The sequence below is a fragment of the Stegodyphus dumicola genome, chromosome 6 (genome assembly GCF_044657685.1).
Source record: "Stegodyphus dumicola isolate Sdum_Otavi_A_Nest chromosome 6, ASM4465768v1".
NCBI lineage: Eukaryota > Metazoa > Arthropoda > Arachnida > Araneae > Eresidae > Stegodyphus > Stegodyphus dumicola.
In genome coordinates this window covers 98,254,104-98,278,811 of record NC_140773.1, presented here as the reverse complement: position 1 = coordinate 98,278,811, position 24,708 = coordinate 98,254,104, and the positions used below count along the sequence as shown (strand labels likewise).

General features: G+C 32.1%; 1 protein-coding gene across 1 annotated transcript in view; it reads right to left on the bottom strand.

Annotated features, from left to right (window-relative positions):
* LOC118199158 (uncharacterized) overlaps positions 1-24,175 on the bottom strand; it is a 33,256-nt gene extending 9,081 nt beyond the window's left edge. The window contains exons 1-5 of the mRNA XM_035370960.2: positions 23,966-24,175; positions 21,453-21,496; positions 7,934-8,938; positions 7,740-7,781; positions 5,324-5,393 (exon numbers count right to left, since the gene is read on the bottom strand). Of these exons, the coding sequence (XP_035226851.1) occupies positions 5,324-5,393; positions 7,740-7,781; positions 7,934-8,938; positions 21,453-21,496; positions 23,966-24,047 (1,243 nt within the window). The 5' untranslated portion in view covers positions 24,048-24,175. The remainder of the gene's footprint in view (positions 1-5,323; positions 5,394-7,739; positions 7,782-7,933; positions 8,939-21,452; positions 21,497-23,965) is intronic.
* Between the last annotated feature and the right edge of the window lie 533 nt (positions 24,176-24,708).

Below are 24,708 nucleotides of genomic sequence, written 5' to 3'. Positions count from 1 at the left end.
AAATGTAACTTGCTGTCAACATCTAAAGCTACTGCAAATAATCGTTCAGTGATTTATACAGAACAACATGCTAGAATAATAGAACCAAATGGATCTATACTAGTGCAGGCTATTCGTCATGGTGATCTTTATTATATACATCCAAGCACTGAAACAGCTGCAATAGCACAGGTAAGTGGTTTTGTAAAGTGGCATCTTAAATTAGGTCACTTAAATGAGTCTGATTTGAAAAGACTTAAATCTGATAACATGGTTAGAAATTTAAAATTTAATATCACTGAATCTCTAAAAGACTGCAAAGTCTGTATCCGAGGTAAACAAACTGTGCAACCTTTTCAAAAAGAATCAAAATTTCAAAGTAATGAATTATTGAACTTGATTCACTCAGATTTGTGTGGACCTATGAGAGTCCCATCCCATGCTGGTTCGCGTTATTTTGTTACTTTCATAGACGACAAATCGCGTTATGTCGAAGTCAGTTTCCTTAAAACTAAAGATGAAGTGAAAAATGCATTCATTAAATACGAAGCTGCGGTCGAAAATCGTCTAGGAAAGAAAATAAAAATCCTTCGGACTGATAACGGTCTCAAATATCGCGGAGAAGAATTTAATAAATATATTCAAGAATGCGGGATTAAACGAGAATTCTCTGCACCAATGACTCCTCAACAGAATTCGAGAGCTGAACGCATGAACCGCACTTTAACTGAAATGGCCAGATGTTTGTTACTACAAAGTAATCTTCCCCAATCCTTTTGGGCTGAAGCCTTGAACTGTGCTATTTATATTCGTAATCGTTGCCCAAATCGAAGCCTGGGAGTAAACAAAACACCTTATGAGTTATTTTTTGGCATCAAGCCAACTGTATCTCACTTCAAAGTATTCGGACAAAAATGTTTTGTACTTAATAAAAGGTCTAAAGGGAAATTTGATCCTCGATCAGAAGAACATATATTTGTAGGATACTCAAATGAATCGAAAGCATACAGGCTGTGGAATAAAAATTCCAGAAAAATCGTTATAAGCCGAGATGTTAGATTCATTGATGAATTTGAAACTAATTATGATAAAGATTTAGAAGTTTTATTTCTCGAAAATATTCCTGATAAAAAGAAGGAAGAACCTCTGAATGTAAAGCAAATATCGGCTGATGAAATAACTGAAGACCCCTCAAATATGGCAGAAGCATCTGCTGAATCATCTGATAATGAAGATTCTGATTCCGAAGCACTACCTGAAATGCAGATTAAAAGGGGGCCAGGTCGTCCAAAGAAAGTCAAGACTGGGAAGCCAGGAAGACCAAAAAAGGAGTACCACAATATAAACATAGAAAAGGAAGAAGCACAAATTGCTGAAGAAGATACAAATCCGACATTAGAAGAAGCATTAAATGGAAGTTATGCTGAAGAATGGCATAAGGCTATGCAAAGTGAGTATGAAGCACTTGTTAAAAATGGTGCATGGAAATTGGTAAAGCGACCACAGAACAAAAAGGTAATAGGATGTCGCTGGGTTCTTAGAACGAAATATAATGCAGATGGAACAGTTCAAAAGAGAAAAGCTCGATTGGTTGCTAGAGGATTTGCTCAGGAACGTGGAATTGATTTTAATGAAACCTTTGCTCCAGTAGCCAGAGCAAGTTCTATAAGAATTGTGATTGCATACAGTGCTGAACAAGACCTTATGTTATATCAACTAGATTTTGTTATGGCTTATGTTAACGGTGATTTAAAAGAAGAAATTTTCATGGAACAAGCTAAAGGTTTTGAAGACCCAAATAATCCTGATTATGTTTATGCTTTGCAAAAGTCTCTTTATGGTTTGAAACAAAGTGGACGACAGTGGTATGAAAAATTAGATAAAAAACTCAAAAACTTTGGATTACAACCATTACAATCAGATAAGTGTGTATACAAGATGAAAACATCTCAAGGTGAGTTAATTCTAATTTTATATGTGGATGACTTAATCATAGCAACAAAAGCTGTGATTTATATGCTGAACTTAAAGGTTATCTTTTTAAAGAATTTCATGTTAAATATTCAGGCAAACTTCATTATTATCTTGGAATAGAATCTAATCAAGATGTAAATAATAATTCTATTAGTTTATCTCAGCAGAAATATGTTGATAATATTCTACGAAGGTTTAATATGCAAGATGCAAAACCAGTAGCAACTCCTTTAGATCCTAGTGTAAAATTAAGTAAAGAAATGTGTCCTTCTGAAACTGAAAAGGAAGAAATGAACAATGTACCTTATCGCCGTCTAATTGGTTCGCTTATGTATCTTTCTGTGTTTACTAGGCCGGATATTACATATGCCGTCAGTTACCTGAGCCAATTTAATAACAATCCTGGAAAATTACACTGGTTGCCTGCAAAGCGCGTTCTTCGATACTTAAAAGGAACTAAAAATTATTGTTTAAAATTTCGAAAGACTGGAAAAGCACTTATTGGATATACCGATGCCGACTGGGCGTCTGCTGTTAATACTAGAAAATCGTATACAGGTTACCTATTCAAGTTTGCTGGAAATCCAATAACATGGGAATCACGAAAGCAACAAACTGTTGCATTATCAAATCCTGAAGCAGAGTACATCAGTCTTTCAGAAAGTGCCAAAGAAGCAGTTTATTTACGTCGTTTCCTTAAAGAATTAAATTTTACTGCTGATTATCCAACCATTATATATTGTGATAATCAAGGTGCACAAAAGCTTATGAAAAATGCTGTTTATCACTCACGCACTAAACACATAGATATTAGACATCATTTCATTCGTGAAATTTATGAAAGAAATGAAATAGACGTTAAATATGTGCCAACAGAGAAAATGCCTGCTGATGTACTGACAAAAACATTGACTGCTTCGAAACATTCTAAGTGCTGTAAATTAATTGGAATAACTGTAAATGATTAATGTTTATTTTTTTTCAGCCGCCAAACGTCGAAAGGGGGATTGTTGTATCATAAATTATAATACGACGTTTAGCTTAAGAGAGCTTCTCCTGACGCATGCGCCGTTCGTGTTTATCCGCGCGGTGATGATGACGTAACTGTTTATTACGTATGTATGTATATGTATATCATTCTTACATCTTCGCCCTTTTTCTCTGCTGTACGCAACTATGTTTAAATTAATCTCTGTCATTAAAAATGTTCATTGATATTACAATCTATTTAGGCTCATTTATTTCTTCATATACATATTTATTAATATGTCTTTTTTTAAACCTACTTGTTTCCTTCTTTCACAGTTCGAAATTCAGGTTCAATATACATAAAATTCGCAGCTGCTTTGTGATTTGTTTTTAAAATTTGTATTCTTATAAACTTTTATAAATTTATATTCTTATAAGTTTTCTGAAAATATTTTTGAGTTATAACATATAACAGTTTAGTCCTTATTTTACAATACATGTATTTGTAGGCAAACGTGCAAAAAATTAGAGCTTTTTATTCAAACTTTCCTAAGCAATACATGCAATTCCTAAGAAATGAGAATTGAAATATATTCCGGAATGGTAGTTCACTTACTTTGACCATTGACCGGAATGGTCAGTACAAATCCTTATTGTTGAACCCTCGGTCAGCTTATTGGCATTATTTTTGCTTGGTTTGTTGGCATTATTTTTGCCATGGCTTTCTCTGTATAAGTTATTTATTACTAGACAATTATAGGAATAGACGTAAGGTCTGTTTATCAAAGACAGCCGATGACTTCGTGGAGATTCTATTATTTATTATGGCCAAACAGGAAAGTGGTTAGTGACTCTGACTGCTCTATCGAAGTGCCCGGGTTCGAATTCCGGAGAAGGGATGGATGTAAATTATCTGTCCCTTCAAAGGAGGTAACGATGGCTGCGTATAAGGTGCTTCCATAATAAAATGACCACCTCTTTTGGCCTTAATGGCGGCCAAAGCCTAAAGTGGCTAGTGCCCGTCATTAAAAAGGAAAACAACACTTCGTGCAGAATTTTGTAAAATGATAACTAAAGGCATATTAAAGTGTAAAATTATTAGTGAAAATATCATAAAAATAATAAACTAAATATATCTGGAACTAACACGGCTCTTAAATTAAAACTTCATCCAATTACTTGAAATAGCCTTTCACTAATATTAATCTCAATGCATAAAAAACAAATAAAAACGTTTTAGCCTTTTTAAGTAGCATCAACAAGAATGAGCAAAGATTAAAATCCAAAATCCTGCAATGATGATAAATGTGATATAGTGTTAAATACTAAAATAAATGTCCAGTAAATACTTTAAATGTTTTCAGATGGTGGAACAATAATGACAAGAAAATTGTGTTAAATAGTTCAAATTACACTAGTGACGAAGATGTCTTCTTATAAACATCCGTGGTGTACCTCTGTTATGATAAATAAGCATAAAAAATAGCACCATTCTATTATTTATTTTTTCAGACAGGTTTAATAAAACAGAGACGATTATCATTTTCTGCTACATTAATGTATATGTATGTACTTAGAAATATTGTATTTAAAATATCAAGAGGCGAAATGAATTCAAATTTTTTTCGAATATAAATTCGAATCGAATTCTCAAATCTTACATATAAGAACAATAAGAACAAAATAAACAAACAAACAAAACAAAACAAACAAAAAAAAACTGATATAAAAAATTTATAAAGTGAAATTTAAAATATGGCATTAATGAATAACAAATTTAAGAATACAGTTTTAAGACTATGCTTATTTATCAAAATGATAATTACTAAATTTATTAATCGGGAAACATAATTAATGCTGTCGAATATTCGCCATTTTTTATCATTATTTGACAAAAACTACTACTAAAATATTTTTAAAAAATTTGGCTGATATCGGAACTTTTTAAAGAAAAGCAAGTGCAGAGACCAGATAATTACTTCAAAAGTTAATATAAATAAATGCTAACATGAAGGGATAAAATCTTTCTAGAAGATCTAGAGAGTGGCAGTCAGAACCAATGACATTAGGGATTTAAGAGACTGGGAAAATTGCGGCAGTACATTTTTACTTTTTTTTTTAAATTAATTTTACTTTTGGACATCAATAAATATTTTTTTAGGGCGGGATTCTATGATTTGGTTTAACATTACTGTTTAAAGACAATCTCCTCACAGTTTTCGTAAATTTTCGTCAATTTTGTCCGTCTTTATTCGTATATAAATTGTAGGCTCATTTTCTTAATGGTAAGGATAAAAAAAAGCATTGTGTTTGAAAAATATGCTAGAACTATTTGACATTGAATAAATTTTCAGATTCCTCGGTAAAGTGCATTTATGTATCAGCAAGTAATCACTCTTACCAACTTCACTTTGCTTCCAAAGTTTCACCAAATCTTCTAAAGATCCTCCAACAGTGCGCAGTTTTTTCACCTAAACATGAAAAATCATAAGAATGAAATATTACTGGTAGAAAAGTATTTAACATAAGTTCGACGAATATCGGTTTTTACATTTAAAAATAACTTTCAGTTGCGGAGAAAAATTAAAAGAAGATACGTTATTTAATTAAAAAAATTTAATGGTCGCAATAGAAAAAAAAACATATACATATAATCATATACATATATAATCAATTAATGACTAAAAAGTGATTAATTTTTAACTAACCCTTTCAAAGACTTGAAAGAAAATGAATTTAAAAATAGTTTGTTTGAAATTTTTTTTGTATAAAAATGTTATTTTATGCAAATGAAGAATGTAAAATTCAGCAGTTTTGAATTATAAGGAGTTTGAAAACATCAGAAACACATAAAAAATGGTAAAAGAGTACAATTAAAATCAGATTCAACGTTTCAAGCGGCAATGGGTTCAGGAATTTAAGCACTGTCTATACATTCACGAAGAGTCACTGAAGTTCCATAATAAGCGATTAGCATCGTTAGGATCTCAACGGAAATAACAACTTTCCCTAATTGATTATTATTAAAGCTAACAGGATTCAGAAATTAAAAAAAGGATCTACAATAATTAATATTTACGTATGTTTGAGGAAGATAAAAAATTAAGTCGAAAAAAAAACATTGTAGTGAACGTATGACTATTTATAATTATTTTTTCTATTTCTTACTTTTAAGAATTCTAAAATAAAATAGAAAAAGAAGGAAAGAAAAAACAATTCTGAAAGTTATCATATTTTATATTACGCTCAAAGTGGCGATTTTTTAACGTCTCGCGAGCTGGAGATAAAAATATTTTGTTTCATAACAATGTTGCCATTGCTCGCTTTGAGATTTTTGAGTTTGTTAATCGAAAATTCGTTAAAGTTTTACAAAATGTGAAATAGGTAATAAAACAAATTTGAAATTCGGGTGTCGAGGTGTCCGTGTTCGGGTGGAGGATTATGTTATTTAAATTCTGATGGCTCTAGGTACCGTCTTTTTTCACAATGCTAGAAACATACATACATGCATGCAGATTCTTCATTATTTAATTTCTTGAAATATAATTCAGCGTTATAATATTTGGTGGCAACAATTAAAAAAGTGATCCGTTTAGAGTGAAGTGCCACAAAATGCCGTTTTGAGACTAATAACTCTTCTGGGCTAATAAGCTAAAATTATGTAAAAATTATTATAAATGAATCAGAAAATTTACACAAAATAAAAAAGCATACATATACTTTTTAAAAATATTATGCAACAGATTTTAAAATTTTGAAATCCAAGGATAAAAATCCATCAGCTTTAGAGAAAATTTTACGTTTGTAATTTGTCAAATAATGGTTGCAAGGACATCTGACAGATGCAAAAAAGAAAATAGAGATCACATAATAATTACAATAAAAATTATAGTTAAATTGTATCTCTTTTAAGAGAATCGTCATTGCTCCTTCTTATGAATATCATCAAGTCTGTAAACTTGGAAGGAACTGACAAGGACAGATTCTAAGTCTGCTTCCAATTATATTCCCTATTTTTATTTCCGTTTATTACAAGAAAACTCCTACATGGAGAATAACCATTTAGCTAAATAGATGACATAGATGTAGACTTTCGAAAGAGAAGTGAGAAAAGAAGATAAATTTATAGTCTCTAAAACTACTTGTGACTTATACATTAAAAATTGCTTACTTAATTGTTTTAATATTACTAATTAAGATAAAATTTAAAATACGTGTTGCTTTTAAATTTATCATCTTATCTTGAGTTGAATGAAATCTTGAAATGAAATGTACAGAAAAGTTTTAAATAACATGATTTCAATAAAAATTCTGAAAAATTAATTTTTTAACAATCATAGCATTCTTGATCACATACGACTGCAACTAAAATCGTGGGACTGTTAATTATGGCAGATTTTAAATCAAAGCCAGTCGAATGCAAGCATTCTTATACATTTCATTCTTATACATTCTTATACATTCTTATACAATTTCCATATCATCATTCCTATTGTTTCGTAATGTTCTAATACATTTTGTGGACTGATATGGCAAAGAGTTTAGTTTAATCATAGATGATCAAGAATAATATGGTAATTCAAAGTTATGCTTTCCGTTATAGTATATTTGTTCAAAATTGCGTGATTCAAAGTGCTTCACATATTTTATATTATATGTGCAGTCTGGGGAAAGCCGAAAAATAATAAAGAAAGAAAAATCACTTCCTTTGAAAGTAGGAATCTTTTAAATTTTTCAATAAGTTTAAACTAGTCTAAATATCAAGAAATAAACAGATTTAAATATTTAATCAATATATAGTAATTATAGACACATACCTCAGAAGCCATATCTTCTAATAGAGCATTTTTTACTTTTTTCTAGGGGTAAAAATACATTTTTTTTAAGTATACAGCTTCATAATATTTCATCAAATGAAAAAAAAAAACATTTATATTTGCACAACATGCAATATTCAAAGGCCATATATAAGTCTGTAAAATATTTAATTTTTTAAATGATATTTATTTACCTTTAAAACTTCCTGTTGGTAGCTGTCGCTTTCAAAATCTTCTGCATTCTGTTGCGCAGGAATTTGTGATACCTGATCATCAGTTTTTCTGGAATTATCAATATTTTTCTTTGAAATACTATCTTCTGAGATAGAGGATTGACTCAGTTTCCTTCTGCATTGCGCTTCTGATTCACAACTTGACACAGAACTAATCAGGTCTTCTTTGCTTGTGCTTCGTTCGTATTGTGTTTTTATTTCTTGTGAATAAGCACTATTAAGCTGTTCTTGCATAATACCCTGATTTGGAGTTGAAGAAGCAATGTCTTCCATTGGCTGCAAGGAGTTTTTCTGGCTTTGTGTGCGTTCTAAAATAGCAGCTCCAGTAGCAGTGGGCATGAAAGACACAGGATTCTCAGTTTCCTTGCTGGATTCAGCAGTAAATTGAGTTTGCTTAGATATGGCCTGATTATTTCCGTTTCTTTCATTCGGTGGGACGATAGACAATGATTGTTCCTTCACTGCATTTTGATGAAGATCTTGATTGTCTAAATCAATATTAGGCATTTCCTGAGATTCAGATATGACACTGCTATCAATCTCTTGAGAGGTTATAAGATCTTCAGGAGAATTTTCCACAGATGTAGCCGAGCTTCGTTTCTGATTTTGGAAGGCGGGAACATCATCAAAGTACAGTTCAGGCTGCTGAATCCTGCTAAAGTCACTGAATATTGGATTCCTTTTCATCATTTCCTCTCCATTCATTAGGCATTCATAATTACGGGATTCTGGATGAGATCTTAAGTGCTCAGTAAGAGATTTAATGCGGTATATGAAAGTTAGGATCCATTCTCGTTCTCGCCGATCTCGGACCTGTCTTAACATTTTGGTGGCATCGGATAAAAGGGAAGACATATTGCGAGAAACAAAGAAGTGGAAACAGTTCTTTGCCTTGCCTACCTTTTCGTAAGCCTGAATCATGTCTTGTTGGGATCTGTTGCTAGTAGATGATGGGTAAGCAAGAGGCTGAAAAATTAAATTTATTTCATAAATAGCATATAAATGTTTCATTACAAATTAGAGATGGGACTTTCGAATACCGTAGATCTCTCGAAACAAAGACTCAAAACTTAGCGGTTTGGTCATCATTCGAAATCGTTCGAATTCTGATTTTAAAAAAATATTAAATACCTTAACGCCAAACCTTTAAAATATAAATATTATTGAAATCCAGTAGAAGCGTTCAATAAAAAAGAATGCAGTAATTTCAATTTACTGCATCTGGCTTAATATATCCTCGTGCCAGAGCTGAGTGCTCAATATTACTTTTCTGGAAATAATTTGGCGTTCTGTGTTTTTTTTTTTTTTTTTTTTTTTTTTTTTTTTTTTTTTTTTGTGTGTGTGTAAGTCTTGAAATAATCCTCTCCTCTTTGCGCAAGTTTGTTTCAAAAGGTTTTGAAAAATTATTAAAAATCTGAATTTCTAATCAAATGTTTTCATTCCAGTTATAGAGAGAAAATGAATTTCAAGATTCAAAAGGTTCTTCATTAACAAAATTTCATTTGTATGTTCTTACTTAATACAGATAGGTTTTTTTTAAAACCGCTAGTCTTACTTTTTTTCATTATGCACAGATCTAACATTTTGTTTTAATTAAAAAACTTAATATTAAACAAAAGCATGTAAAAAAAACAATATTTTTATACGAAAGATCGAGAAATTCTAGACCTTTTTTAGGAACCAGATTCAAGAAAATTTAGGATTCGTCCCATCTCTATTATGCAGGTTTCAAGCCAGATAACTAATGTTAATTTTTAAGTATTATTACTCAAATAAATAAGAAACAAACTCCATTAATATTCCAGTATAATCAAAACTTTCTGAATTACTTAAAGGAAATACGTAAAAAACTACCATGGTGTTATAATGATACATATATTTATTTACCTTTTCCTTTTTTAAGTAATACATGAATTTGAAATTCATACATACGTTTCATAGAATGTTTTCAACTAACAAAAACCATATTTAAAGTAGAATTATCCCTAAGAATTAAAGTAACTGTTCTGGTAAATAAGAATATTATTTAAAAGTGAGGAAATGTACATATTTATGAGTTTCATTTGTTTCCGAATATGCCAAAGCACACGAAGACTATACGCTTAGAACGAAATCTCTTTCCATAAAGGAAGAACCTTTTCTAAAGCAAACTGGATTATGTTTACGTTAAACGTGGGAAAAATCCTTAATTTGTGCAGTCAGATAAATTTTTCGAGGATTCAATCCTAAATCGAGTTGTCAAGGTTTAGCAGTCTTATCCACTTGGTCACTGATAGGGCAATGATGAGAACAAAATTAGAATTCTGATTCGATCTTCAGAATTGCTTAGTCAGAATATTTTTCCATGTTGAGTGGAATTTTTAATATCTCACTCTAATTATGTAAATTTATTCTTTCAATTAACCTAAAATGTTTACATAGATTTATTACACACATACATGCCTTTTCTTAAAGGGAACATTAAACTGATCACATGTTCGAGAAAAACAATGGCTGAATTAATTTGTTTTTAAAAACGAACCTTTTGAAACCTTTAAAGGAATTGTTGGATTATTCTTCTTTGTTATTATAGGAATGAGGCAGAGAATCCACACTGCACAGAATCGACAAGTTCTCTGCCGGCATGTCATCTCAGAAGCCGGCTTAAAACTTATCCCGATGTGGAGCATTCGTAGGTACTCTAAAAATAGTCATTTAATTAAATTCTTCCCCTCTTGAATTTACACTGTTGCTAATTATAAACCATTTCTACTCTATGCCAATATCTAATATATTAGGCGTCGATTCTGTGCAGTGTCAGAATGTGCTCGAGTCGAAAGTACGCATGTGTATGTAGAGAAAGGAATCCGACAAAATATAGCTTACATAACATATTCGACTGTCCCTCGATATCTAAAGGATTTGGTATTTAAATAGTTAATGCTAGTAGAATTATAAATAAAATTGTTTTATTCCCCGTTCCGTGCAGTGCGTGACGTTTATAAAAAGAAAGCTAAGCCAGACAATTAAAAATACAAGAGCACGCGCATTTAACATTTAATAAATAAATATCTCCGTTAGATTTCGAGAAATTGTTAGAACAATCTCGCGTGTGATTTAAAAAGCTTGTAAAAAGGAGGAAAAACCTCTCAGTTCGGTGAGTTGTTGTTTTAAAAGTTTGTTTAGAAAACTGCTCTTGTTGACTGTAGCGAATTCGCGGATTAGCTTTCTCTAGCTGTTTTGAATCCCACGTCTATCCGAAAACCAAAGGGTAAATTTTGAAATTCTGCTCGGGGCATTGGAGCTGTGGGTTGGAAAGAAATGTGTGAAAGACTACAGTGGGCTTCAATTAAAATCCCACCGCTGCCACCAAAAAATGTAGCGTGCGTACGGGTTCGTTACGAATTGAATGCCCAAGTCCGATCAAAAATGAACAAAATTTATTATCAAAACAAATAAAACAAAACTCTTAAATTTCCTCAGATATTCATACAGTGTTACAATATCACACAGTGGTTATATTTTAACTACTCATACGTTCAACAGAAGTTAATTTAAAACAGCTAGAGAAAGCTAATTCGCGAATTAGCTACAGTCAACAAGAGCAGTTTTTTAAACACAGAAGTTAATTCAAAATAGCTAGAGAAAGTTAATCCACAAATTCGCTACAGTCAACAAGAGCAGTTTTTTAAACAAACTCTTGAAATAACAACTCAGCGAATTGAGAGGTTTTCCTCCTTTTTATAAGCTTCTTAAATCACACGCGAGATTGTTCTAGCAATTTTTAGAAATCAGAGAGAGATATTTATTTATTATACTGTGTTAAAGAATGCATATTATCAAACAATTAAATCATCCAACACGATCTATTCATATGGATATGTTACCGCAACGAAATAGTTAACAGATCATACACAAAGAGCTTGCATGGAAACTTCCCGCAGTGGGGCCAAATATGACAAAACGTTTTTTGCACTACGCCTCAGTTATGTTTCTGAGAAAGTTCCAAATGACGACGCACTTATCACAGAATTCATTAGGTCCTAATGAAGTTGCACACATAAAAAAACTCTTTGGCATGTATCTTTACTTTAATGCAGCATAAATGGCGAAGTGGGTAGGACCCCCAAATGTTGGTAGTTCGTTTTGGGTTCAAACCCAGGCAAATAGACTTGCTGTATGGTTAGATTTCGTGGTTTTCCCCATGTGTAACTTGTAGCGAATTATCCTTAGAAAGTCCTTCAAAACGTCATCCTTCCTTTTAGGCAAATAACCTTCTTTAGCTTCTCCATATTCCATTAAGCAAAGCTTTTACAGTGTATTCTCGATTATCCGATAGCGGATTATCCGTGTGTAGCAACAACCACGTACGCACACTCTGTGCGTGAGAGTGTAAAAAACATGCGCACAAATATGAGTGCAAAGAAAGATTTTTCTTAATGTAGAAATCTGAGACTCATCTAATTGTGAAAAAGTTGAGGTAATAACTGTAGTTATAACTATACATTAAAAAATATTTTGGCATTACAACTTTAATTTAATGCCAAAAAATTTAATATGTAAAATCCTTCGGAAATGTTGACCCCTAAAAATCGAGGACTGGTCTTACAGTTGCTCGAATGAACCTGATTTTCAATGCTTGAGTGATATGGATATCGTTTCATATGACACAAGAACAGAAGAGGCGAAGAAAGATATTGAAAATACAAGCAAAAATGCTCCCTACAAGTCATTACAACAGTTCCGGGACAGCAATGACTTCTACTGAAACACTATTTGATTTCGTCGACGAAAGGGGATTCGAGTAAAATGACCGACAGATAATATTTATCTAAGTAATTATTGATTTATTTAAGAAATGAATGCATACAATATGCATGAAAACTGATAACATGGATTATCCCTGACCTTCTTCTCCGGCATTAGCCGGGATAATCGGGAGTACACTACATTTTTATTCTTATACATATTTATTAATATGTATAAGAATATGCAATATAATAATTGCATATTCTTATACATATTAATAAATTCTTATAATGCACTCTGAAATTCATATACGTATGCAGTTATCTCCTAACTGCACTGCAGTGATACAGTAGAACATGATTTTCATAGCTATAACAATATAGCAGATGTGTCCTACTCACTCGTCTTTGCCCCACTGTTACGCCTTGAAACGTCTTTAGATAATACAGTAGAGCGAAAAACTATAATTGCATCTCTAGTGGCAAAGTCCTGGTGGTTTACACACACAAGCCTGTCGTGTTTTGTGAATCCTATAAACATGTCTACGTGTGTTAAAATGTGGGTCCCACGCAATTTTAACTGTATGCCTGTTATAAGTTTGTGTAGGTGAAAAATGTGTATTAATGCTCTTATTTATTAATGCAACATTATCAAAATCTCTTTTATAGCGTGTTAATTGCATTCTAGAAACTTTTAATCGTTGGATTATATCGATGCAGGAACCTGAAAGATGTCCGGTGCCCTCGCCAGACGTTCCGAATACGTCCTGAGTTCCAGTTACACAATTGTTTCCAGTTACAGGGCAAAAGATTGTTAGAAAGGAAGGAGAAAATACCTTATAAATTAATATCGGTCGGATTGACTCTGCGTCATATCGGGAGTATTCATTGTTGATTCAGTACAAAGTCGATTGTACGTAGCATCGATCCTATGAATGTAAGTCGTCATTCTTAAATACTACTTTTATTTAGTAAGAAGAACTTTGTGTGATGTTTATAACTCCCAACGATATCCTAATTCTTTCGGTTTAACTGTTTAGTTAGATTCACATTAATTTCATTTCTGATGAAGAAAATTGAGCTGATGTTAGGACAAAACGTTATGAAGTTTTTATTTTAAAAAAAACAAAAATTCTTAATTTTTTTTAAAAAAATGTTTCATTTACAAAAATCTTCTTTTCCTATAAGAGATATACTGTGACAAAATGACCGTCAAATCTATACTTCTGACGACTTTTGATAAATACATTTTATTGCATTGCTTAATAATATTTTTAGTTAAGTTCCTATATAACATGCATAACCATTACACAAACAATTAATGATATCTTAAGCTTAAAATTTGAATCAAACTGTATAATTTCTAAGTTAATATTACTTTTTTCTGAAATTCTATTCTTGCTTTTTTTCTTTTATGCATTAAAAGCAGTATAAAAAAGTATATTCACTGGTAAGAAAGATTTTTCGAACAACAATATGGACAGACAGTACTTTTCGATTCTGAAATACGTTAAAAGTCTTTTCCACAAAAGCAAGGAGTTTATTTTTGTGTTGTTTATCGAATCTCATCCATCAAAATCTGGTTTACTTAAAGTAAAGGAAAAGAGAAGATTGATGGAACTACAATGAACCGTAAAATCGGAAAAACAGTTCTTTTAGTGAATAACTTCCTAAAGCCTGGCGAAAAAATTGGAAAATAGGAGGTACACTTCAGCTTTAAAATCCTTTACTTTAATTTACATATATTAAACAAGAATATACAATTGTTTTGCATTACTGTTACATACAGTTGTTTTGCATATACAGTTGTTTACAATTACCTAACACAAATTGCTTTCCTACCGTTTCACTTAGCAGTAATTCGTTTTATATATTTAGGAAAATCTAAGGAGTGCATTTCCGGCCGATGCTCTTTGCTTTTACTGAATTCCCTTTGAAGTTGGGATTTGATAATTTTTTTTTGCTGTATTTTGAAAACTTGGTAGTCGCTTTAAACCGTAAGTTATTTTTAAAAAAGAAAAGGAAAAAATTTTCAAGTAATGTTAAACATGCAACATTTTTGACCTTCGAAATTTCAACGGTTGGATGTAAGGAATTACCGCAATTCCCCACGCAAACCAGTCAGCGAGTAGAAGCTGCTTGGTTCAAATTCCGATGGATCACAGTTGACATTTTACATTTCTCAATTCCAGAAAGCACTAGAGCGTCTCCAGTGGCACCTGGAATAAAGTGTCACGGACAATAAATCGTCGCTACCTGGATCTTTTCAAGTACGGGAAATGTAAGTATATATCACATACCTCCATGTGTGATCTCGTGACGCACACAGACAAAATTTCTTCCTCTCTCGTTCTACTGGGCTGATCAACGAAATTTAATTCGCGATTTTTATGTCATGAAAGCGTGACTTAGGATATATATTAGATTTACATATAGCGTTGTGCTAACATTGTTATTTTGACACGAAATCGGACTTATTCGGAATGTTTTTCCATATTTCGATTCTACGACTCAGATTATGCCTAAATATTAAATTTTGTAAAATTTGGCGATAAATTTACCGAGAGCCCACCAGTGGCTGAGAGGTAAAATACCTGAACACTGTTGGTTCAGTCCGACGTTTGAATCTCACGAACAGGCTGGCTGTATGGGTGTCTTCATGGTTTTTCCCATGTGCAACGTGTGAAAACGGACCAGTTTCACTTAGAATGTGCTCCACGAAGACATTTCTTCCTTCGTGTAGTGCCTTAAGGAGGAACACGTAAATAATAATATTTTACTGAGAAGTTAAAAAGTTTATTTTGGTGCGCTTTTTTCAGATCATGCCAAGAATAATTTACTTGGTGAAACAATTTATGGAAACCTATTTTCCTTTCCCTTTCATTGCGCACGAAAGGAAAAGAATGTGCGTAGTTAATTCTTTGAAAGAATTTTAACAAGGTGCGTAAACTATATTTGGCTTTATTATCGTTAGTAACTAATATGCCGAATTTCAAAACACGACAATATATAAATTCACGTATAATTTCGGAAATTTTGAATAACGAACTCTAATTTTTTGCAGGTATGCATAAAACTACATCAACTTTAAGTTGATGGTAAAAATTTTATAGATTGTAGTTCAAACTTTCTTCGAAAAATTTATAAAAATTACTAAAAAATACAAATTTAAAAAATAAATCAGAAAATATCTGTTAATTTTATTTGGAATGAACTTAAATTTTGAATTGGGAAAAAAGGAATCAAATAAGTTAATTAAAAAAGAAATATTAATAATGTGATATACAATTGTCCCTTTTTTAAGCCCAAATGGGCCTTCGCCCAGAGGGGCTATTAATTTCGTTTTGGCATTTTGCGTTGGTTCACTATAAAAGTCGGAATCACTTTTCAAATTTTAGGCAGCAAATATTAGAGTCCTGCATTAAATTTAAAGAAATTAAATAATGAAGAATCTGCATGAATTTATGTATGTTTCTCTCATTGTGAAAAAACAACGGTACCTAGAGACATAAAATTTTTAATAGTATAGTCGTCCATTGGAATATGGGCATCAGGAAGCCTAAATTTGGAATTTGCTTTATTATCTATTTCATACACTACTCGATATTGAGAATGTGGAAGGAGTGGCCTGAAAATTATTCAAATTTCAGGTTAGACGCACGTCACCGAGTTATGCGAGTGATGAGAAATGCACAGCTCTCCAGAGTACTTTAAAGAAGGGAAGGAACTTGCAGAATGTTCAATTTTCAAACCGTTATTTCTGCTAGGGAAATCATCGTAGAAAATTTATTCTTGCCTCAGAGGACGAGTGTAATAGCAGAAAATGCCAGGCCGTCATCAATGAAGGCAGTTCCAGCAGACAGACGATTTTACAAAGGACATAGTGATCGGACGGAGAAGGACAGGTTGGTTTATACGGCAAATCTCAGCTGACACACACCTAGATGCGTCTACAGTGCACAGACTGTGGCAACGATGGTTGGACCAAGGAAATGTGGCAAGTTCGAGGGGTTTTAGTGCAGACAGAACGACGTCAACACGCGTGGATCGACGCGACGGCCGAAAAGCGGTGGCGCATCCACTAGCCACATCTATCTCCATTCCGAAGCATGTTCAAGACACCCTGGATGGTCCCATATCGACCAGAACCATTTGCATTGATTGGTGGCTAGTGGCCTGCACTCGAGTCGTACGTTAAGAAGACTGCCATCGACCCCACATCATAAACGCTGATGTCTGCAATGGTGCCGGGATCGAGCAATGTGAACGAAGGAATGGCACAGGGTTGTGTTCTCAGATAAGTCACACTTCTGTTTCTCCAATGATAATTGCTGCTTAAGAGTGTGGCGTCGATGTGGAGACAGGTCCAATCCGGCAGCAATTGTGGAACGTCCCACAGCGCGACAACGTGGCATCATGGTTTAAGGCACAATAGCGTACGATTCCATGTCACCTCTAGTTTGCATTCAGGGTACTATGACGGTGCAATGATACATGGATGATGTGCTGCGGCCGGTGACAATTTCCTTCTTTCAGGGAGTGCCAAGTGCCCTTTATCAGCAAGATAACGCCCGACCACACACTGCTCGCATCAGCTGACGTTCTCTGCAAGCTGTGCAGATACTTCCCTGGCCACCTTTCTCTCCTGATCTTGCACCAATTGAACACGTCTGCGATGTGATTGGACACCATTTGCAGATCCTGCCATTGCCACTTTCAGAAGATGAACTGATGGTCTTCAGTTCGTCTGAAAGTTGACAGGGAATGGAGAGCCATTCCTCAGGACACCATCCGTAGCCTCATTGAATCTACCAAGTAATCGAAAACAGGTACAATAGCACACTTCAAAAAATCTGAAAGATTTCAGATTTTATATTACGCCCAAAGGGACGTCGTTTTGAAAAGTGATACAGACACTCATTCGAGTCATTCGACTCAAAATACCGTTAGACAATGTAACGTTTTAGCGTTGCTACGCTGCCAACATAATACCAGCAAGAAATGCAAAGAAACCTTGCGCATAAAATATCCATGATTGAAGATGCACGCGATGTTAATGTGAATGAAGCGCTTTGAAATCGTTGAGTTTGTTAATCAAAAATTCGTTAAAGTTTTAAAAAATACACTACTCGACATTGAAAATACAACAGCAAGAAGGAGAGGCCAAGTCGTCTATCGCTGTCCAAGGTGGTCCTAAAACCTCCTGAAATAATGCTATTTTCGCTCTGTGTTATGCATATCATTTAGAAATAAAGATTATTTAATTGTTCCTTGCTGTCTCTCTCTGTTTGCTGAGTTTCATAATTTCGGGCCACTCCTTCTTGCTGTTATATTTTCAATGTACAGTAGTGTATTTTTAAAACTTTAATGAATTTTCGATTAACAAACTCAACGATTTCAAAGCGTTCCATTCACATTAACATCGCGTGAATCTTCAAGCATGCATATTTTATGCGCAAGGTTTCTTTGCATTTCTTACTGGTATTATGTTGGCAGCGTAGCAACGCTAAAACGTTACATTGTCTAACGGTATTTTGAGTCGAAGGTATTTTGAGTCGAATTACTTCGAGTGTCTTTATCACTTTTCAAAATGACGCCCCTTTAGGCGTAATATAAAATCTGAAAGCTTTCAGATTTTTTGAAGTGTGCTGTTATGCCTGTTTAGGATTACGTTTTTATATTTATTTTTTTACTTACTCTATTTGTGTGCAGTGTGCTTCGTTAGAACTTCAGGATAGTAAATAAAAGATGTGTGGTTTGAACCTCGAAGAGAGCATAGTTGATTCTACAAGTTTTCCGGCTCCGAAAAACAAAATAGTCTAGAAACAATAACTAGAATTTTTAATTTTTTTATTTTCTAAGATAGCAATGTGCGCTAGTTATCACCTGTCCAGAATTTGCAGGTTAAGGCAAAGTGTTGATAAACGTTATAAATGAATACAAAGATTGCTCTCAGAAAGAGCATAAAAGCTTCATCTTTTTTAACACTGATCCTAGTTATATATTTCTATAGTTTCGTGTCAATATCGCCCAAAATAACATAGAAACTTTTATGAGAAACATTCTGCTCTGAGAAGGGAGATAAATAGTTCCGTAAATCAAACGTATAACTTTTTATATAGTTTCAACAAAACAACATTTCCACTTAGTATGATAATGACCAAGCTTAGTACATTAAGTGTAAAGTTTAAAATCCGTCAAATTATACTAAAAATAAATTTATTGACTTAGAAAGTAATCAAAATTAACATTTTCTCGAAGTCCACTATAAATTTAATACCTATTGCTTTTTTATTCAATACGTAACTAATAACTGCTAGAAGAAGCAATTGCTTCAGAGTTGCGTCTTAAAGTTGCCATAAATTTCAAGAAATATTTCATTTTTGTCGAAAGCATACATTGAATAATGTTTTTACTCAGCTAATATGTTCTTTAATGCCTCCATGAATTTTTCCTATAAAGGTATAGATATATTTTTTTATTTAATTTATTACAGCATAATGAATAGTTTAATAACCTAAATAATGAAACCTCCTAATCAGCTTTTTCGAGCACTCTTAAATGGGAATAAATATACGATAACATTTCCTATTTTTTCGAATAGTAGTATCTCGTCTTAAACACCAAGTGTAGATTCCTCAGAGCGTTTTTTCCAGCTTTATTGAATTTTATTTAAATAAACAGGCGATATAATTTCCACTGTGCCATGCAGCCATTGATTTAAGCTCTAATGTAGTCTTTCGGGCCTCATGTTGTTTTAGCTAAGTTTTAAATACTGTTTAACACCTTCTTTTTACTTTCAGTACAGGATTATTAAACTGTATAGTATTTTTCTTAAAATTAGGCTTGATGTTAAATAAATTTTCACAAGGCTAATGCAAATAGAACTTTGAAGAGAGGCAAGATTTAAGCTATGGTGTTTTGTACATCAGGTACACTTAATGCTTTTTTGTCTAATGATATTTTTAAATAACGAGAAACTTATGAGAAAGCATCGAATACAGCGTTTCACCATTCCAATCTGAGTCAGCAACACTGGATGCTTTGTGACGTTTATCTTATGATGTGTCTGTATGTCTATCGAAGTCGTTTTTCGTTAGGTAAAAAGCTAATTTAAAAACATTTCGATGGAAAAAATTCAACCTTTGGAAAAAATTCAACCAGTAGGATGAAGTATTTAATGAAAGTTTAGAAACCATTTTTTATATAGCTTTCAGAAGAAACCGTCCATTATATTTGCTACACGACCAGTACATTTATTGCATGAACATGATATAGAGCGCGAATGAAATTTTTATAAAATCTTTTATTAGTCTAATAACCCCAATTTGCAAAGACTTAGATGATATTCTTCCTTGAGTTCTTAGTTAAAACAATAGAAACAAAGAAAAAGCACTTTGATGAGAATATTGCAGAACGATTGATGTCAGGCAGTAGCCTAAGATTTCACTGTACCTTAAGAAACGATAAAGCACTCCCAAATTTTAATGTCGCAGATTTGCTGATTTTTATAAGAATAATAGAGATTGATTGTCTAGATCCTGAACATCCCATATGGCGTAAGTGTAAAAATACAGTTAAATTTGCCTGCCTTTTTTCTTGACCTTTGTTTTCTAGGTTGAAATCGAAATTTTAATCTAACAGCCCTGGGTACACGTTGTTTTCAATAGGCGAAGAAATTTAGTCTGTTAACAGGATTCAAACAAACGCAATCAGTTCGTTACATAAAGTAAATTGAAGAAATATATATTCAATCGACAAATGAATTATTTAAAAAAACAGACAGAAGTTTAATTTCTTTTTAAATTATTTAGGTTTTTGACCATTTTCATTTTTTCGTACTGAAACTTCCTAAAAGTTTGCACTGGTGATCTCACAAGTTTTAAATTTATTTGAGACATTTGAAAATGTTGCATGAACTTGAGAATTTTAAAATATTCTTAAAATTAAAAGCTTATGAAAGCTTCTTAAAAGCTTCTTAAATATTCTTTGCAATTGAACCATAAAATTCATTTCAACAGGAATATCGCAAAATAATAATGAGCATATCTTTAGAATTTCCGATACACAGTCTCGCACGCTGGAGATATTTTTTGTCTTTTTTTTTTCCCCGTATAGTTTTGCCATTGCTCGCTTTGAAACTGTTGAGTCTGTTAATCAAAAATTCGTTGAAGTGTTACAGAATAAGAAATAAGTAATAAAACAAATTTCAAATTCCAAATTAGGGCTTCCAGATGCCCAGCCCATATTCTGTAGAAGATTAAGTTATTCAAAATTTGATGGCTCTAGGTACCGTTGTTTTAACAATGCGAGAAACATACATACATTTATAGAGATTCTTCATTATTTAATTTCTTTAAATATAACACAGAGCGATAGTATTTGGTGGCAACAATTTGAAAAGTGAACCGACATTTAAAGTTTTCAACACAAAATGGCAAAACGAAATTAATAGCCCTTCCGGGCTAACGCCCTTAGAGCTAATAAATAAATAATAAAACAAGAAAAACCAGATATCTGTATTAACGAAGACTTTAAAGACTTCTATAGAATAGTCCGTAATAGAATATATAACTATTATACTTGTTTGAAAAGTATTTGTCAAATACACGAAATGATAGATGAAGAGTGTTTCGAAACTTCAGTTTAGTTTACTGATAAAATTATTATCATAATGTAAGGTGGAAATAGAAGAGGAATAACTTAAGTAAAATGTGAGGGAAAGAAAGAAAATGAAAGATTTTTTTACTTACATCATTGGCCTCAATTCTGTTCTCTTTAGCTTGGTAAGCAGGGCCTGCAACAAATTGTGAAAAACAAAATTCTATAAAAGTGCATATTTTACTTGTACAATTTTTTTAAATGATAAAACTAGTTTTCTTGAGAAAAACGTATAACAATATGTTAACATAAACATGTAATTTAACATTAAATGGAAGAGAAGCAAAGGGAGAGATGAATGAGAATGGAAATGGAAGAGAAGCCAAAGGACAGATGGATGAGAATGGAAATGGAAGAGAAAATTTTCAAATTAAAATTTTATTCGTATTTCCACAGCTCAGTTTACAAGAAAGAATGTTCCTCCTTAAGAATTTTTTAAAAATCAAATTCATATACTATTACAAAATTTATCTTTTACTAACTACGAGTTTCAAGAGCATCGAAATGGTCTTCGTAATGGCGTTTAATGAGAGAACTCATTAAAGAAAAAAAATAGAGTAAATCAGCATACATAGTGAATACTAGGAAAGTTTCTAATGTTGAAAAGTCTCGAGCCTCTGTATTATCTTTTATTATCATAATGGTAATGTAGGAAGAACAGTGATTAACTAAAATTATAGAAATTTCTTCAAATAATGTAATGAACTTTATTAGAAATATTTCTACCGAACACCTTTTAAATTAAAATTAAATTTTGAAAACATATTTAGTGTAATATACTTAAAAGTAAAATATTAGCCGTTTAGTAAATTTGAACTAAACTATGACTGCAAACATAAATAAAGAAATTTTTAGTTTTCCCATATGATTTTGTCTTAATAACTTTTTCAAACCAAATCACGGGTAATCTTGACAGATATGCTTAAAAAAACTTTCCTTTCATTTTTACGCAAGATTACCGACAAATGAGTAACGTGTAGAAAAATGTTAAAAAAAGTAATTAGCATTACAATACAAATTTTTTCTTCAGCGTGAACTTATTGTTAGGTCAATAAAAATTTATTAACAAAACTTTAAAAGTATATAACTGAGATCCAAAAACAAATCACGATTTTGCGAAAACAACTTTATACTTTGTTTATTAAATTGCGAGATAAAAAAATCTGCAATTTTTTTATATTGCAGGAATTACAATCAATAGTAAGGCTATCCTTGTTTTAACGAAAGTAACAAATACTTTAGAAAAAGAAATAATTTAATGACCTGACGTTGAAAAACAAACTGTCTTTTTATATAAAATATAAAACCTGTAATTGGACTTCCCATAGAGTTAACATTTCTCTTGACACATGCATATTAGGTGATTTTTGAAAATAAATTATTTGAATTAACAGTGTTATTAATATTGCTTTTACACTAATCAAGACTTGGTGTTTATTCTTCAATTAATATATAAAGCGTTTATAATGCCACTTAATATAATAATAAAACCTACAGTAACTTCAATACCAAGCACATAAATTAAGTGTTCTTTAAGCATTTCCAACTTATTGTACCTAATTAGAAACATTTAGAAAATAAATTATGTAAATGAATTATTTTTCATATTTTTAATAACTCATTTATATCTACTATTATTTCAGTAAAAGTAACCTTTTAAGGTAACCTTCTTGAGCGCAAAATTAATTTTTTTATTAATTGTATGTAAAAGATGTTTTCGAGAATTTCTAAATTTTTAAAGAAATTTTTAACACAAAATCCATAGAAAGGAAATAATTGAAATAATTAGAAACCGCAATAAGTATTTGCACAATAAGTATAAGCAAATACTTAACGATATTCTAAAGAATAAATTTATGAATGTGTCATACGAATGAATTTATGGTGAAAGAATATGTGTGGCTATACATGGGTTTTCTAAGTAAAATCATGCCAATAAAAACTATGCAGGATTTTTTAGTCTCATAACAATTTTCATATAACTATAAGGTAATGAAATAAAAAAATAAAAAAAATAATAAATAAATAAAAAAGTCGCGAAAAATTCTAACTAAATTTAAACTCAGTAAATTATTAATTATCAAAAATCCTAATTGTCAAATTACTAGTCATCGTTAAAACTGAAATTGGTAAATTTTTAGTCATCAGAGTGATTTACTGATTCAGACTACTAGCTTTTTTAGTAAGTATTTTAGTCAATTACAAGTCTTATATCATATTATGAATTAATTCATATTTCTTTCATTTACATTTTCGGAATTCTTTACTTGCTGTTTGCTATAATATTCTTCGCTTTGCATTTATTAGAATATAAACGAGCAACTTATTTTTTGTGCCAATTACAAACGCAAAAGCAAAAAGGTAATTGCGTAGTAAAGAATAGTGCCAAGTAAACATTCCGGTGGCTTCCTTAAGAAATTTTTTTGGATTGTTTAGAGCTTTATAAAAAGTGATTTTCCTCCTCATAAGAATACAATCAGCAATTTTTTTGGAACATGGAAAATCTACTTTTGACAAGAGAAGATAATCTTTAATACATCAAAATCTTATACAGGAGCAAGAAAAGAAAAGCTTTTGAGATGTCCGTAACATCAAGAGGACTTACCTCTGGGCAAGGCAAATGCAAAATTCAGAGCTATCAGAGCGATGCAGAGTTTCAAAATGGAGAGGGTGCTAAGCCCAGTCATTTTTCTTGCAATAGTTTCGGGCTAACAATAAATAATCGAGCAACAATCGTTCCAGGGAAAATCAAGCGCAGGATAGGATAGACACAGGAGACGAAGGAGAGAGACACTGATGGAGAAGTGCTCCTTACCGAAAAGGCAACGAGAGCTTGTGACGTCACAACGATCGATATGGTCTCCGATTTTTCAAGATGGCGCCTGTCCGCACGTGGGAACAGACGTCTCACAGTGACCTTTAATTTAATCTTAGGTTCATTTTGAACTATTTGTCGCTGTAGGCTATGCAAATCTGATTCTCTGCAGAACTAACTTGCTCATCTGAAGGAATTTTAATTCCTATTGATTTCAACCAAAGTTTGCAAGCATTTGGTAAAAGAAATCAGATTTGCAATAGATGCATATGCATTTGCTCATTATTCCTTTTCTAAGTTGGAATTTGTCTTGCATTTGCAATGCATAATAAAGCTCCCTTCAACTCTCATCTTTTGATGCAACTGGTCGCTCAATGCAAAAATGCACATTTTGTGCATAAAATGAGAAGAGAAACCATCAGAGTAATATTAAACATGGGATGAATCCTTAGCTTTTCCCGAATCCGATTCCTGAAAGGTTCTTAAAACTTTCGAAACTTTTGAACCTGGTTCTATTGAATATTTTATATAAA